Source organism: Leptidea sinapis, chromosome 5 (genome assembly GCF_905404315.1).
Source record: "Leptidea sinapis chromosome 5, ilLepSina1.1, whole genome shotgun sequence".
Lineage (NCBI taxonomy): Eukaryota > Metazoa > Arthropoda > Insecta > Lepidoptera > Pieridae > Leptidea > Leptidea sinapis.
Window position 1 is genome coordinate 1,262,084 of NC_066269.1, and position 14,946 is coordinate 1,277,029.

The 14,946-nt window shown below is 34.4% G+C and overlaps 1 protein-coding gene across 1 annotated transcript; it reads right to left on the minus strand.

The window, feature by feature from the left end:
• Nucleotides 1-2,204: 2,204 nt before the first annotated feature.
• LOC126964678 (astacin-like metalloprotease toxin 5) lies at nucleotides 2,205-14,531 on the minus strand. The gene is made up of 6 exons (XM_050807941.1): nucleotides 14,399-14,531; nucleotides 12,344-12,559; nucleotides 7,943-8,052; nucleotides 6,981-7,191; nucleotides 3,785-3,921; nucleotides 2,205-2,325 (listed from the first exon to the last, which is right to left on the minus strand). The coding sequence occupies exons 1-6, from the start codon at nucleotides 14,514-14,516 to the stop codon at nucleotides 2,230-2,232; spliced, it is 888 nt and encodes a 295-aa protein (XP_050663898.1). The 5' UTR covers nucleotides 14,517-14,531; the 3' UTR covers nucleotides 2,205-2,229.
• Nucleotides 14,532-14,946: the final 415 nt, after the last annotated feature.

The window sequence follows — 14,946 nt, forward strand, 5'->3', positions numbered from 1 at the left end:
TAACCTTAGAATAATAACGCTTAGAACGTGAGTAGGCCCAAGCGCTCAGGATTCTTGAAAAACCCAAAAATTCTGAGCGGCACTACAATTGCGCTTGTCACCTTGAGACATAAGATGTTAAGTCTCATTTGCCCAGTAATTTCACTAGCTACGGCGCCCTTCGGGCTGAAACACAGTAATGTTTACACATTACGGCTTCATGGCAGAAATAGGCGCCGTTGTGGTTCCCATAATCTAGCCGGCTTCCTGTGCAAAGGAGCCTCCCACTGGTGGACATTACATTATCACAATCACAATAATAAAATAATACTTTGTTTATTACAACATGAATGGTACGACAGATTACGTTCCGATAAGCAATCAATTTAATATAATGATTATAATGTATAATGCGTTAGTTATCAGCTTATTATTCCTTATAAGGCTTATAACATTATTGAATATAAAGAATGCTTGAACGTTTGTTTGTTTATTTACAATTATATTTAGGTATTAGATATCTATTATAGCATAATATCATACTGATTATTTCATTGATTTGACAAGGGATCAAATTATTAATAAGCCGTATTAAAAAAAAATCTTAATGTTTGATTGCATCAAACATCACACGTTATACAGGAAATTACGACATTGCAGATACTTCAATGGGGTGACATAAGCAAGATTTTGAACAGAAGTTCTGCAGCATAGACTTGTTTTGTATAAATACAAAAATATGCTGATGCTCATCAACTTAGACTTCATAATCACGTGAATGTCGAGGCAATCCAGCTCAACACTGGTATAGTCAGATGACTAAAACGAACAAAACCGTTGAATTAGTGTAGTGCTAGTGAATTAATGCAATACAGATAAAAAAAATTGTGTTATTGTAAAAGACACATGAACCAAGTGACTTCGTCGGGGTGCTACGAAAGCTAATTACGAAAATTTATTGAAGTAGGCGTTAGTTTGCGGAAATCCATAATTATACAAATGATTATAGTTTTCTTTAGTGTTAATTCAGCCAATATTTGTCTTTAAACAATTCGACACGTGTTTCGCCTCTACACGAGGCATACTCAGGACGTGTTGTCTCGCCAAAATCTGGCACGAGACTGAATCAAATGAGCCGGAATATCCAACCCAATAAAGCACCTAGTGAGGATGGCATTGGCAAGGAATTGACATTCACCTATCCCATATACTTTGGATGTGTAGGGCGCGCTTCGTATGTCGGCATATCCCAGAACAGTAGACTAGGGTTGAGGTGCTGTTTATTCCAAAGGCTCGCAGATAGGACTACTCAAATCCAAAGCCCTTCCGACCAATCAACCTTATTTCATCCTTATTGAAAGCTATGTAGGTGATAGAGAGGTTTATTAGACATTAGGTCCTGCCTAATTCTCGTACTCAACATGCCTGTTGTAGACGTAAATCTACTAAAACCTCCTATTACATACAGCTTGTGGACAGGATTGAAAGAGCACTTGAGGACAAACAAACTGTGCATTTTGCCTACCTCAACATTGAAGGAGCATTTGTTAAAATACCCAAAAGGACTTTAGTTAAGGCTTTAGCCGTTAAGGTAGCCGACTCTTCTACAGTCGAGATATTCTGGAGAAGGATAGTAAGATTGACGCTACATGGAGTCTCTCTAGATATTATGGCCACTAAAGGATGCCCACACGGCCCTGGTGCCGTTTTGGAAAGTTGATGATTGAATATTGGATGGCCTTATATCCCCGCGACTAAATAAAAATCTATAAATTAAATTTTATACATTTTCAAGCTTATAAATATTCCGATCAGATAAAATATTTGGGGCTCACATTAGACCAGAAACTTGGAATAGCGAAGTGGATGGTATTATGCAAAAGGTAAAATTTTCCTTAGTGGTCGTCTTGTTGCCCAAAAATGGTGTCTTAAGCCCAAAGGTTAAACAACAAGTGGTATATCAATGAATCCAAGTCGGGATCTGACGTTACGGACGGACAACTGCCGGATTAAACTTAATGCTACTGGAGAAATAAACAGAGTTAGACTTCAGCTGGTTCTAGATACCTGAATATGTATCGATGACAATGAATGCAGAGAGAGGAAACAGAGTAAGCTAGCTAGGAGGCCTATAGTGTTTGGAACATCATACTGCTACGTAATATATACCTGGTTTTAAGAAACATGTTTTAAAGGTTGTTGGAATTAAATGGCCTCATTGTTATTAATTAGTTCTTTATTGATATGGTGTTAATCCCAAGCGCCAGGGCAATTGTAATGTCTGTTGATTCTGAGCCAATCCTTGTCAGTAACAAACTCACGCTGCCCCATTACACCTTCGTGTTCCTGAGAAAAAATATTCAATTGTTTTTAATTTGATATTAAGTGGTATGATCTGTGGTGTATTCCAAACAATTATAAACAATTTAATCAAATGAAACACCACAATACAAGGGCACCAACATAGTTATAATCAAAGTCAAAACAAACATTATTTAAGCTTAAACTAGGCGCTTTTGAATCGTCACTACAAATTTTTCTTATAAATTACAGAATTTATCATAATATGTTAAAAAGTTGAGCTCGTAAGAGAAACATATAAGAAACTCAACGGGTACTATTTTCAACCAAATAGAGTATTTTACAATGGCTGTAAAATACATAACAAATTAGTTTGTAAGGCGCTGCATCTAATATATGAGTAGTGTTGACCACCCAGCACACGACGTGGCCACAAGCAATACTATTCAGTGAGCGTCTATATGAGTGTAAGATGATTTTCGTATTATACATGAGGCAAACCAAAAGTATTGCACTTCTAGCTAATCGAAACTATTTGACTTTCGAATGTTATATTTTTTGAAACAAAGTTGCATGTAAAAATGTTTTAAATGTAAAGGAGAGTATTTTAAAAAGCAATAAACATAATATTTTGGTTATAACATTTTGTTTTTTTAAGGTACGCAAAAGTTTAAGTGTGACCTACGTACATTACTTTTTATTGTAGTAATTTTCACATTCCTGGAAATTCGACCTATAGATATAAAGAGAAGTGTTATTGTGAATTATAGAGAGATCAGCATTTGATTTCAGTCATCAGTCATAATCGGCTTAAATTTATAAGATGCCCAACAATCAATAAACATCAAAAAATGTAAATTTTCATACTAAGCAACAAAGCAATTTTGCTAATTTGAATAACAGGCTAAGATACAAACTCTACAATTTGCACATAGGGCGTACGAGTTGTAATATATGAATAAATAATTCAATAATTCATGACTTAAAAAAATTTAGACAACCATTCGATGTATTTTTTTCTGTATTTAAGGAAAAATTATGTTATTTGGAATAATATTAACCGAACGTTTAGGTTTAAGCTAAATATTCCGATATCAATTTATGATTTTTTTTGTTACAAAATGTGTTTTGAAAAAATAAAACATACAGATCCAATGTATTATATCATACAAATTAATATTTTTTATAACTACTAGTTATATTAATTTAGAGCAAAACCGTTATAACTAGAGTGCTTTTTCGGTATTCATAGTCAATACAGGTCTTTCCATTTCCAATTCAGCCAGAAGACGTCCACTGCTGGACAAAGGCTTCCACAAAGATCGCTATGACGATTGGTTTGTGTGTGGTGTCGCACCAGAATAGCACCACCCCATCTCCTCCCAGGGGGTAAGGGATACAAACAACGGAGGATGGGCAGCAGCATCCTTCTATCGCCAACCCGCCTGCCAATCGTGGTGATTATGGCAAAACCATCCCCAAAAATCTCTTGTAATTATTTTACCTTAAGGGCGACGATGGTTTTCTCTCCATTCGCGGAGAAAGCATATGCGCTGTAGTGCAAGCAGCTGATGTAGTCGTACTCAATTCCCAAGTTACTGACTAGCTCTTGGTCATAGATGTAGAAGTTGTGTTCTGTACCTGAAAGGTAGAAACACTAATGCTATATCTCACATATTTCGAAAACACATGCTGGAAAGTAAAAAGAGAAATTTAGAGGCATTAGAAATGGTAGCATATCAATATTTTTATGGAAGAAAAGGACAAATGAGCGTACAGGTAGTGTATGAGTGGTATGTTAAGTGATTACCGCCGCCCACATTATCTTGCAACACCAGAGGAATTACTCATGTAATTCCACTGTCGGTCTTTTATTTGTAAAATACCTTTCGGTATAATACACGTCATTTTTAAAGTACCCATCGTCGTCGTCGAAGTCGTATCATCCTGGAAACACTGCACAATGAAGGTCATTCCGCAGCTTGGTTGTACGTGGAAGAAAGTTCCTTAAAAACAGCACTGTGTGGGGATGATATCCTAATATTGTCAAGGCTACTCAGCTGCAAGTTCGTGAATCGAATTGAGATGTCGCTCTTTCATATTATCTAATAGGTATTTTATTTTAAGTGATTTACTCTACAAGCTGTTAGCACAAAAAACGCGTTACAGTATTAGTAAAGAGTTTTAATTTTTTCATTAAATTTCTATTTTTTATAGACAGTGCGAAAAATTTCACCGAAATACCCCTAACATTTACAGGTGGAGCCATGCTAATCTTTCAATCTAGATAAAAATTTTACGAAAATGTATTAATAACTATTAAAAATGTATTAATTATTAACACTAAAGCGGACGACATGGTTCTGCTGAGCGCTTTGGTCTGTGGACTCAGAAAGTTGAAAAGCACATGTGAGGGCTATGCAGCTGAATACGGGCTGATTTATAATGTTAAAAAGAGCAAGTGCATGGTCTTTCAGGAGGGCCTAGAAAAGTAACAGAAATGCCACCAATAAAGCTTAATGGAATACCGTTAGAAACGGTTATCTGTTTAAATATCTGGGCCATTTAGTAACACCTTCCCTGAGAGGATCACGCAGATGTTGAGCGCGAACGAAGGGCGATGTTGGTAAGAGCTAATATGGTGATTCGTAGTTTTGCAAGGTGCTCTTCAGATGTTAAGATTACTCTTTTTAAGGCCTATTGCACCTCATTCTATACCTGCAGCCTGTCGACTGACTATACGCAAAAATCGTACAGCACCCTTCGGGTCCAGTACAACAATGCTTTCAGGATGCTGTTGAGGCTCCCTCGCTATTGCAGCGCCTCAGCGATATTTGCCGAAGCCCGTGTTGACTGTTTCTATACAGCGATATTTGCCGAAGCCCGTGTTGACTGTTTCTATACAATAATGCGAAAGAGAGGCACGTGACTGGTGTGCCGAGTCCGAGGGAGCAACAACAGCACGTTGGCTGCACTGGCGGATCGGCTCGACTGTGTTTATATAAACCGGATTTGTAAACTGCACGTTGCACACAGGGACTGAGGAATATGGGCATTTGTTATTAATTATAATTTAAAATTCAATAATTTTAATAATTTATGTACATTTTATGTTATTTATGTTTTAATTATAATTATATCTGACAGTATTATTATGATATTTAAGTGGGCCATAGTAGCCAAATAAAGAATTTCTAATTAATTTTAATTAAAACTATCTAGCTTTAACATGTTTTTTTACGATTCTTCAAGGCCGTTGGCTCGGTCCCCAGCCTTAAGCTCAGATATTTGTTTCAAGTTGTATCTACTCGTGACTTTCACGCGAACAATTAAAAGCGGCCGAGGATTAACCTGATTAGTTACTTCAAGATTGTTCATAAATATATGGATTAAAAACTTAATATTATCATGCTCGTTCTATATGCATGATAAATTCAATTGTATAATCCTATTTCGTCATTTATAATTTGATAAAAAATATAATTGATATATATATTGATAATAAAATCTGTCAACGTTAATCTAGACTTGGGAGTATTCCGATCAGGTGGAGGTTCCTTTGCATAGTATACCAGCTATATTATGGGAACCACAACGGTGCCTATTTCTGCCGTGAAGCAGTAATGTGTAAGCATTACTGTGTTTCAGTCTAAAGGGCGCCGTAGCTAGTGAAATTACTGTGCGAATGAGACTTGACATCTTATGTCTCAAGGTGATGAGTTCAGTTGTAGTACCGCTCAGAATTTTTGGGTTTTTCAATAATCTTGAGCGGCACTGCATTGTAATGGGCAGGGTGCATCAATTACCAGCCGTCTATAATATCTCATATTTGACCCATTCGAACAAGTATGCCTCGGACCTGAGAAGAATTGGCGCAAGAAACTCAGATTTTTTTAAGGAAAATATCGTATCATTAAGAGAATCTACGAGGTTTACCGAGCATCACCTTTATGATAGCTCTTTGCGCTCTTTCTACCTCAATAAGGTGTGAGGAGGCTGCTCCACCCCACGCAAATATGCAATAGATCAGTAGGGATTGACATAGTGCTTTATAAACCTGTATTATCAATTTGGTGTCAGCAACGTCACGGAGGTTTCTAAATACGGGGATTAGCCTCCTGACTCTATTAGCAAGTGCTGTGATGTGGGGGTGCCACTTTAGGTTTTCGTCGATGACAACTCCCAAGTACTTCATGGTTACTTCTTTACCGAGTCTTCACAGGAGCAGTCATTAGGAGTGACTTCTAATTTGTTACGTTAATGGCACTGCATTGTAATGGGCAGGGTGCATCAATTACCAGCCGTCTATAATATCTCATGTTTCACCCATTCGAACATGTATGCCTCGGACCTGAGAAGAATTGGCGCAAGAAACTCAGATTTTTTTAAGGAAAATATCGTATCATTAAGCTAGTCATTTATGTTATAGTTTTACCACACAAACGTTTTTTAAAAAATCTTTTGAATTTCGTGATACATTTGTTTTTAAAATTTTCTGGGATCTTGTTGTAAAAGCATAAACATAGCCCCACAAAAGACTTGCTAACTCGACTTAGCATAGTAGTAGGCGTTATAATAATTGTCTGTTCCTGGTGTTAAAATTATGCTTATGACAGTTTTTAGTAAATTCACTTTTGTGCCTATGAACATACAAAACATTATCAAGAATATATTGAGAGGCAATAGTCAAGATATCTTACCAGATATGATGTTTTCTTCAACAATTTGAACGTATTCATCCCGGTTGTAGGTGGCGTGCATGTGCAAGAAGCCGAGAATGTGCATAAATTCGTGAACAATGGTGGGGTGACGGAAGCAGCCAACTCCTGGGTAGTTTCTAGCCAAGTTCATGGTATGGACGCCGCGAGGTTCCCAGTAGCCGACGTGAGCGTAGCATCCATCGGGGGATCCCTGATATAAAATAGAGCATTAATTAATTTTTCAAATTTGATTAAGTAGTTTGATTATTTGCTTAGCGTAATGTCTGGTCAAAACGTACCCAAAAGACGTCTAGCGTAGAAGAATCTTCTAAATGTTCATAAAACAGACAAGTGGGAGGCTCCTTTGCACAGGATGCCGGCTAGATTATTGGTACCACAACGGCGCCTATTTCTGCCGTGAAGCAGTAATGTGTAAGCATTATTGTATTTCGGTCTGAAGGGCGCCGTAGCTAGTGAAATTACTAGGCAAATGAGACTTAACATCTTATGTTTCAAGGCGACGAGCGCAATTGTAGTCGCCGTCAGAATTTTTGTTTTTTTAAGAATCCTGACCGGTAGTGCATTGTAATGGGCAAGGCGTATCAATTATCTTCAGCTGAGCGTCATGCTCGTCTCATCCCTTATTTTCATAAAAAAAGACAACAATATACCTTATCATCGATCACTTATTGAGGACTTTACTCCTTAGGTAGGAATAATTATAACCATAACCGTGGTTACTTAGTCCATTTTCTGAGAGAAAATACGCAAAACTTCTTAAAAGGTTCGGGATAGGACTATGACCATGTTAGATGCCATGTTTTTTGAAATTCTTAAATAAAATCTCCAAATGCATCATTTTTAAATGCAGGACTCTGAATAATCGCTTTACATTACATTCAATTGTTTATATATCAACAAAGCCTAATAAAAAATAAATCCAAAAGCCATTGTAGAATTACCGTTAGGTTTACAAAGACGGTGTCTTCTGGATTCCTGTATCGAAATTTAACACAAGTATTGTTCTCTATGGCCTCTATACCTTCCAGAATCGCTGCTTGCTGTAATGGACCTAAAATTGCAATAATCTATTTAAATAATCACGGAATTATTGCATTAAAGCAGTGATCAATTAGTTATATAAATGTAATATCAAGAGGTAAGAGAAGCAATAATACCAATCCGGTGATCTTTTAAATTTTTTGAAAGGTATTTGTTTTTGTCTTTACTCTTTTTTCTGAAAATGTCTAGTGGAAAACCATTTTTCACATATTTGATTTGAACTTTGAATTTAAAAATTGAATTTAGGTTTTAGATTACGCTTATAATTACTTTACACACAGCCTTTGAATAATAATAATAATAATAATAATAATAATAATAATAATAATAATAATAATAATAATAATAATAATAATAATAATAATAATAATAATAATAATAATAATAATAATAATAATAATAATAATAATAATAATAATAATAATAACAATAACAATAACAATAACAATAACAATAATAATAATAATAATAATAATAATAATAATAATAATAATAATAATAATAATAATAATAATAATAATAATAATAATAATAATAATAATAATAATAATAATAATAATAATAATAATAATAATAATAATAATAATAATAATAATAATAATAATAATAATAATAATAATAATAATAATAATAATAATAATAATAATAATAATAATAATAATAATAATAATAATAATAATAATAATAATAATAATAATAATAATAATAATAATAATAATAATAATAATAATAATAATAATAATAATAATAATAATAATAATAATAATAATAATAATAATAATAATAATAATAATAATAATAATAATAATAATAATAATAATAATAATAATAATAATAATAATAATAATAATAATAATAATAATAATAATAATAATAATAATAATAATAATAATAATAATAATAATAATAATAATAATAATAATAATAATAATAATAATAATAATAATAATAATAATAATAATAATAATAATAATAATAATAATAATAATAATAATAATAATAATAATAATAATAATAATAATAATAATAATAATAATAATAATAATAATAATAATAATAATAATAATAATAATAATAATAATAATAATAATAATAATAATAATAATAATAACAATAATAACAATAATAATAATAATAATAATAATAATAATAATAATAATAATAATAATAATAATAATAATAATAATAATAATAATAATAATAATAATAATAATAATAATAATAATAATATATCTTTATTTGTTGCAAAAAAAAATACAATTTTGCTTAAAATTACCCTCGATCCCCAAACTAGGACAGCCCGTGACATGGGGTCAGTCTCTTCCCTGTTGTGCAATGTAAAATGTCAAATAATAGACATCAACATATTTTAAGGTCTAACAATGGAAGTTATGCAACAAATTATGAACACAGAAACTATTTTATATATAATTTAGGGCGTGTGTTGTGTGTTTGTGTGTGTATGTGTGTGTGTATGTGTGTGTGTGAGTATGTGTTTAGCTTTTTATTTATCAAATGCTATACCTGGTTTAAGTAGTGGTTATCGAATAAGATTTTCAGTAGCTTCGTAATTTAGGTTTCTTAACATGTTCTTGAGTTTATGTCTAAGTTCATATATATTACAATGCATAATTTTAAGTTTTGTATTAATATTTTTGAAAAGATATCGTCCCAAATAGTTATATTGGCGTTGTGCAAATGAACTTTTTGTTCGGGGAATGTGTATTACAGGTCGACGTCGGGGAGTACTGTCCAGTGGTGGAAATCGGTGCATCCGATGATAACGTGTAACGTGATGTCTATATACAGCTGACGTACCGTACGAAGTTCAGTGATTTTGTATAGTTCCTCAGTAGAGAATCTACGAGGTTTACCGAGCATCACCTTTATGATAGCTCTTTGCGCTCTTTCTACCTCAATAAGGTGTGAGGAGGCTGCTCCACCCCACGCAGATATGCAAAAGATCAGTAGGGATTGACATAGTGCTTTATAAACCTGTATTATCAATTTGGTGTCAGCAACGTCACGGAGGTTTCTAAATACGGGGATTAGCCTCCTGACTCTATTAGCAAGTGCTGTGATGTGGGGGTGCCACTTTAGGTTTTCGTCGATGACAACTCCCAAGTACTTCATGGTTACTTCTTTACCGAGTACTTCACAGGAGCAGTCATTAGGAGTGACTTCTAATTTGTTACAGGGAAACGTGTGTAACTTAAGTTTGAAATTAGAAGGGGGCTGGGTGACTCGCGTTATGCTAAAGCAAATGTACTTGGTTTTTTGAGCATTTATGGTGAGTAGATTCTATTCCAATTATTTTGTGATCCTACTAAGTCCAATTTCAGCTGTTGTGCGGATCTCATTCCACGTTCTCCCATGAAATATTATGGCAGTGTCATCGGCAAAGGCAAAAAGTTGGGCATTATCTAGTCTTATGTTGCAAATTTCATTAGCGTATGCTAAAAAAAGCGTCGGTCCCAACGTGCTACCTTGTGGAATGCCGTGTGTCACATTTAGGTTCTTGCTAAAATATTCTGCTATTTTTACTTTTTGCGTCCTTCCTAATAGGTAATTATTAAACCAGTCAAGTGCGATTCCTCGTATACCTTACCTCGTATTCCTTCCATTTTTCGGAGTAGGAGAGGTGTGGACACGGTATCAAACGCTTTCTTGAGGTCAAGAAATACTCCCAGGCATTTGTTTCTTTGGTCCATGTGCTTGGTGACAGTATTGGAAAAGGAGATCACAGCATCTTCCGTAGATTTTTTAGCCCTAAAACCATATTGGTTACTTGCTATCAGGTTATGTTGTTCAAGGTAGCGTATTAGTCTTGAATTAACCACCTTTTCCAATACCTTAGGTAAGCCATCATCGCCATACTCTTGCCATGCGAGTGCGCAGCGAATTTTTAGGTTCCCCAGAATACCTTTAATTTCTATTGGATCTGTGGGGTTTAACATTATCGAATTCCCTTTATGTGGGTGTTCCCTGTTGGGATATTAACTGTTCTTCGGTTTTATTGGTGGAATTTAATATTTCTTTAGCCAATGAACTTCCTACAATAGTGAAGAAATCGTTAACTCCTTCTAGGGATTCCAGTGGATTGGAAGCCAAGCTTAATAATTCATTAGCCGAGGTTTTTTGCGGGCTTAATTGGCATATTTCTTTTATAATATCCCAGGTTTCTTTTTTCTTACCATTTTGTTGCCGGAGTTTATTTTATATATCTTCGGAGGTGTGAGTAAGGTTTTCCTCGGTATGTTTTCAGTGGAATGACGCTTACTCCAGGTAAAGTTCTCACCCAAAAATGTCCACGACGATCGGTTTTGCGCTGCCCTCGTCCAGTATATTCCAGTGATCTTGACCAGATCATCGGTCCATCTTGTGAGGGGCCTGCGTCAACACTGCGTCTTTCAGTACTCGGCCGCCATTCGAGGATTTTACTTGTGCAACGGCTATCTGTCTTTCTAGCTCGTGCCATGCCCACTGCCACTTCAGTTTTGCAATCATCCAGGCTATGCCGGTGACTTTGATTCTCCATCGGATCCCTTCATTTCTAATTCGATCTCGCGGGTAAGATCCTTGCATAGGAAGATTGTTTGACGTTAAATACTTTTTTTGATATTTGTATTATAATAGTTTGATATAATGTTGAAAATAAAAATTCAATTCAATCCCTTCTATTTTTACTATTTATCAAAATGGTAAGGTATTGCATAATATGCCATCAATGACTTGCTCCATACAGGCACTACAGAATTACATGACAGAAGTAATTTTATACTTGGAGTAACTTAACATTGCGTTTATTAATAAGGCAGATCAGAATATCTTTTAACGAGAAACAATAAAAGATAATTTTGGTGCGTTTGTGTCTTAATATTTATCAAGCGTCATTGAGTTTTGTCAGAATATTAACACTAAGCTGTAGTATTACGTTTATCGATTATACAAAGCCAAATAAATCTTAAATAGAAACGTGATATTAATCCGTTCGCGATTAAGAAGTGTCACTTATGTAATATTAATGCGTGGTAAAAGCTTATTGCTAAATTCGATAGGCTATAAAGATGCAATTAGTTTAAAAGATGCTCTATTTTCGACGCAATACTAAGATTTGAGTTAAAACTCTTCGAAACTTTCGACTTTCGACAAGTCAGCTCTTAATAGGTTCGTTAAAAGAGCAAGTTAATTGAATATTTTTGATCTTTTATATTTAACGATATCTCTCTTTATTTTTAATAAAAAATATGGCAAAAGTCTACCAGCTAAAATTGATTTAGCACCAAAACCACAAAGCTTACCAAATTCTCCCTCTCCGAATTGATAGACCACAGTATTTTCGGGCCATTTAGTGTCAGGCCAGATGTAAGCGTTACGTCCAGTTGCGTAGTTCAGGACCATCTCTTCGATCAGGGTATCATCTAGGACTATGTCACCTTGGAACTTGCCGCTGTTTTCCTCGATATTGGCGCGCGGAGATACATTATTGCGTACCAAGAATTTGGCGACATTGCCACCTAAAACATAGACAATTATATTATGTAGTTCTTAGTATACCTTATTTGTATCATTATCAGTTAAAAGTACCGTAAAATACTATAATATTATTTGTATATATTATAATGATTATGTAGTAAAAAGTGCCTTTCCATGGCTGCAAGAAAGAGGGGTAGAGGAAGATCCCAAACTACCTGGATGATGAATGTCCAAAGGGACATGAAACTCAGTGACGAACACGCAAAAACGCGATCTACATGGCGCCGCATGTTAACAAAAGCCGATCTCGCGTAACAGGTTAAGGCGAGGACAAAGAAGAAGAAGATCATAATTAACAACATCCAAAGGAATCCCCTTGCGTTTTATATCCCCTACTTGTTTTACCTGATGTTAAGGCGTTAATACATGCCAGTGACCTTGCTCATAACATAAAGCGAGGGCAGGTGACCAGGGCTTACGAGTTATATTTAAAGGTTATAATAATTACTAATTAATAATAATTGATGATTAAAAAATGAAGACAACCACCCGAAAATTTCGTTTCTAAATTTTTGGAAATATAAGATATGTTATTTGGAGTAGTAACATTATCCGAAGGTTTAAACTAAATATTCCGACGTCAATTAATGATTTTTTTGTTACAACATGTGATTTCCAATAATAAAAAGTACAACAAGCGTCCAACGTATTATGTCATACACATATTCAAAAAATTAACAGGAAATTAGAAAACGCAATGTGGATGAACGCCACATAACCAGATGGTGGGAATGATATTCTAATTTGTGGCGTGTCGTCCGAAGGTGGAATTCCGTAGCCGAACCGGTCAAACAACTCCTCAATTTCTCTCCTCTTCAATTTATTGGGAAATATATTGCTAATACACTTTATAAAAAATACATTTACTACCTTTTATTTAGAACAAAAATGACTCCTTACAATGTCTGAGCAATAGGAAGGAAATGGTTTTCATAGGTAATATTACCTTAATCATCTTCGATATTGGTGAGGACTAACGCTCTTTGACTTCATCGCCATCAAAGGTGCATTACTTTTCCTCAGGAACTGCTCTTTCGGGACAAAATATGCTCTATTTCCTTTACCGTACCACTGACATCAAGTACCACTGACAACGTGTATGCAAAATTTTGCATGAAGTTTTATGATTGATTGCATAGCTAGGGCATATACAATCAATCTTGATTTGATTGTCAACGTGAAGCGTATCAACCTAACAAATAACACACATAACCATTTATTATTTTATAGTTATGTTAAAACATATTACGGTGTGTATGCACTATTACAATTGTGTCAAGTTCTAACGATCAATAATTAATTCTTCATTCTCCGGAGCATTTTAAGAAAGCACACCGCCCTATCCTTCTTTGCGACTTATTGCACGACGTCGCACCCAAGTATGTGCTAATAAAATGTAAAACCACCGTCGCAAAACGTGAATATAGTGCTCTTTCCTCTAAGCTTTACTATAAGATCCATGACAAGACTTTTACACAACAAACACCCTAAGCAACTATGAGGTAAAGAAGAAAACCACCTTAAGCAATTATCATATTCAGAAACGGAAAGTCTATCGCAACTAACTTACCGAGAATTCAACGTACACTCAATTGATTCCAACATAATATTATATATTCTTACAACACGCAAAATTACCTCAAGATCAGTTAAGCCATTTTGATTATAAAAGGACATACAGAGAGCCTACAGATTTATAAAGGAGTGTTGTTAAGGTATCAACAATCAACTATTCCAAATTTTATTGAAAGTTTTTGTGAAATCGAATAAATTATTTTAGATAATATAAGCCATAATTAAGATAATAACTATAAACTTACTAGATTTAGTGCTTTCTAAATAACTTCTAAAAGCCTGTATTTCTTCACGGCTCTTCACCAATGGTGGGGAAGCTACTACGAATCCCAAGACACAAAGCAAAACAGTGGCACGAATCATTTTGTCTGATTGGTACTAAAAAAAATATCTGACATTTATATATTGTTTACTATCTTGTAATAATAAATAGTAATAAGTAGGCGTTTTAATGGCATATCTACAATGATATAATTAAAATCATAAATTATACAATATGTGTTATCATTTAAATCTAACTCCTGTATTACAGTAGTCGTTAGTATATAAACGTCGCAATGATATATCGGTCGGAGACTTACTTACATCTTTGTGCCGTTTGATGTCGAGGCACTTGGCCCGTGATGTTGGAGAATGTACAAAGGACTATCTACGCGCCTCTATAGGGCTGGCTACTGGAAACTCAAGGGCTGGCAGCTATTTCGGCTATCGGATCAGCCTAGCTATCCAACGCGGTAATGCTGCCAGTATTCTTGGTACACTTCCCCGAAATGATAGTTATAATGTAATAAAA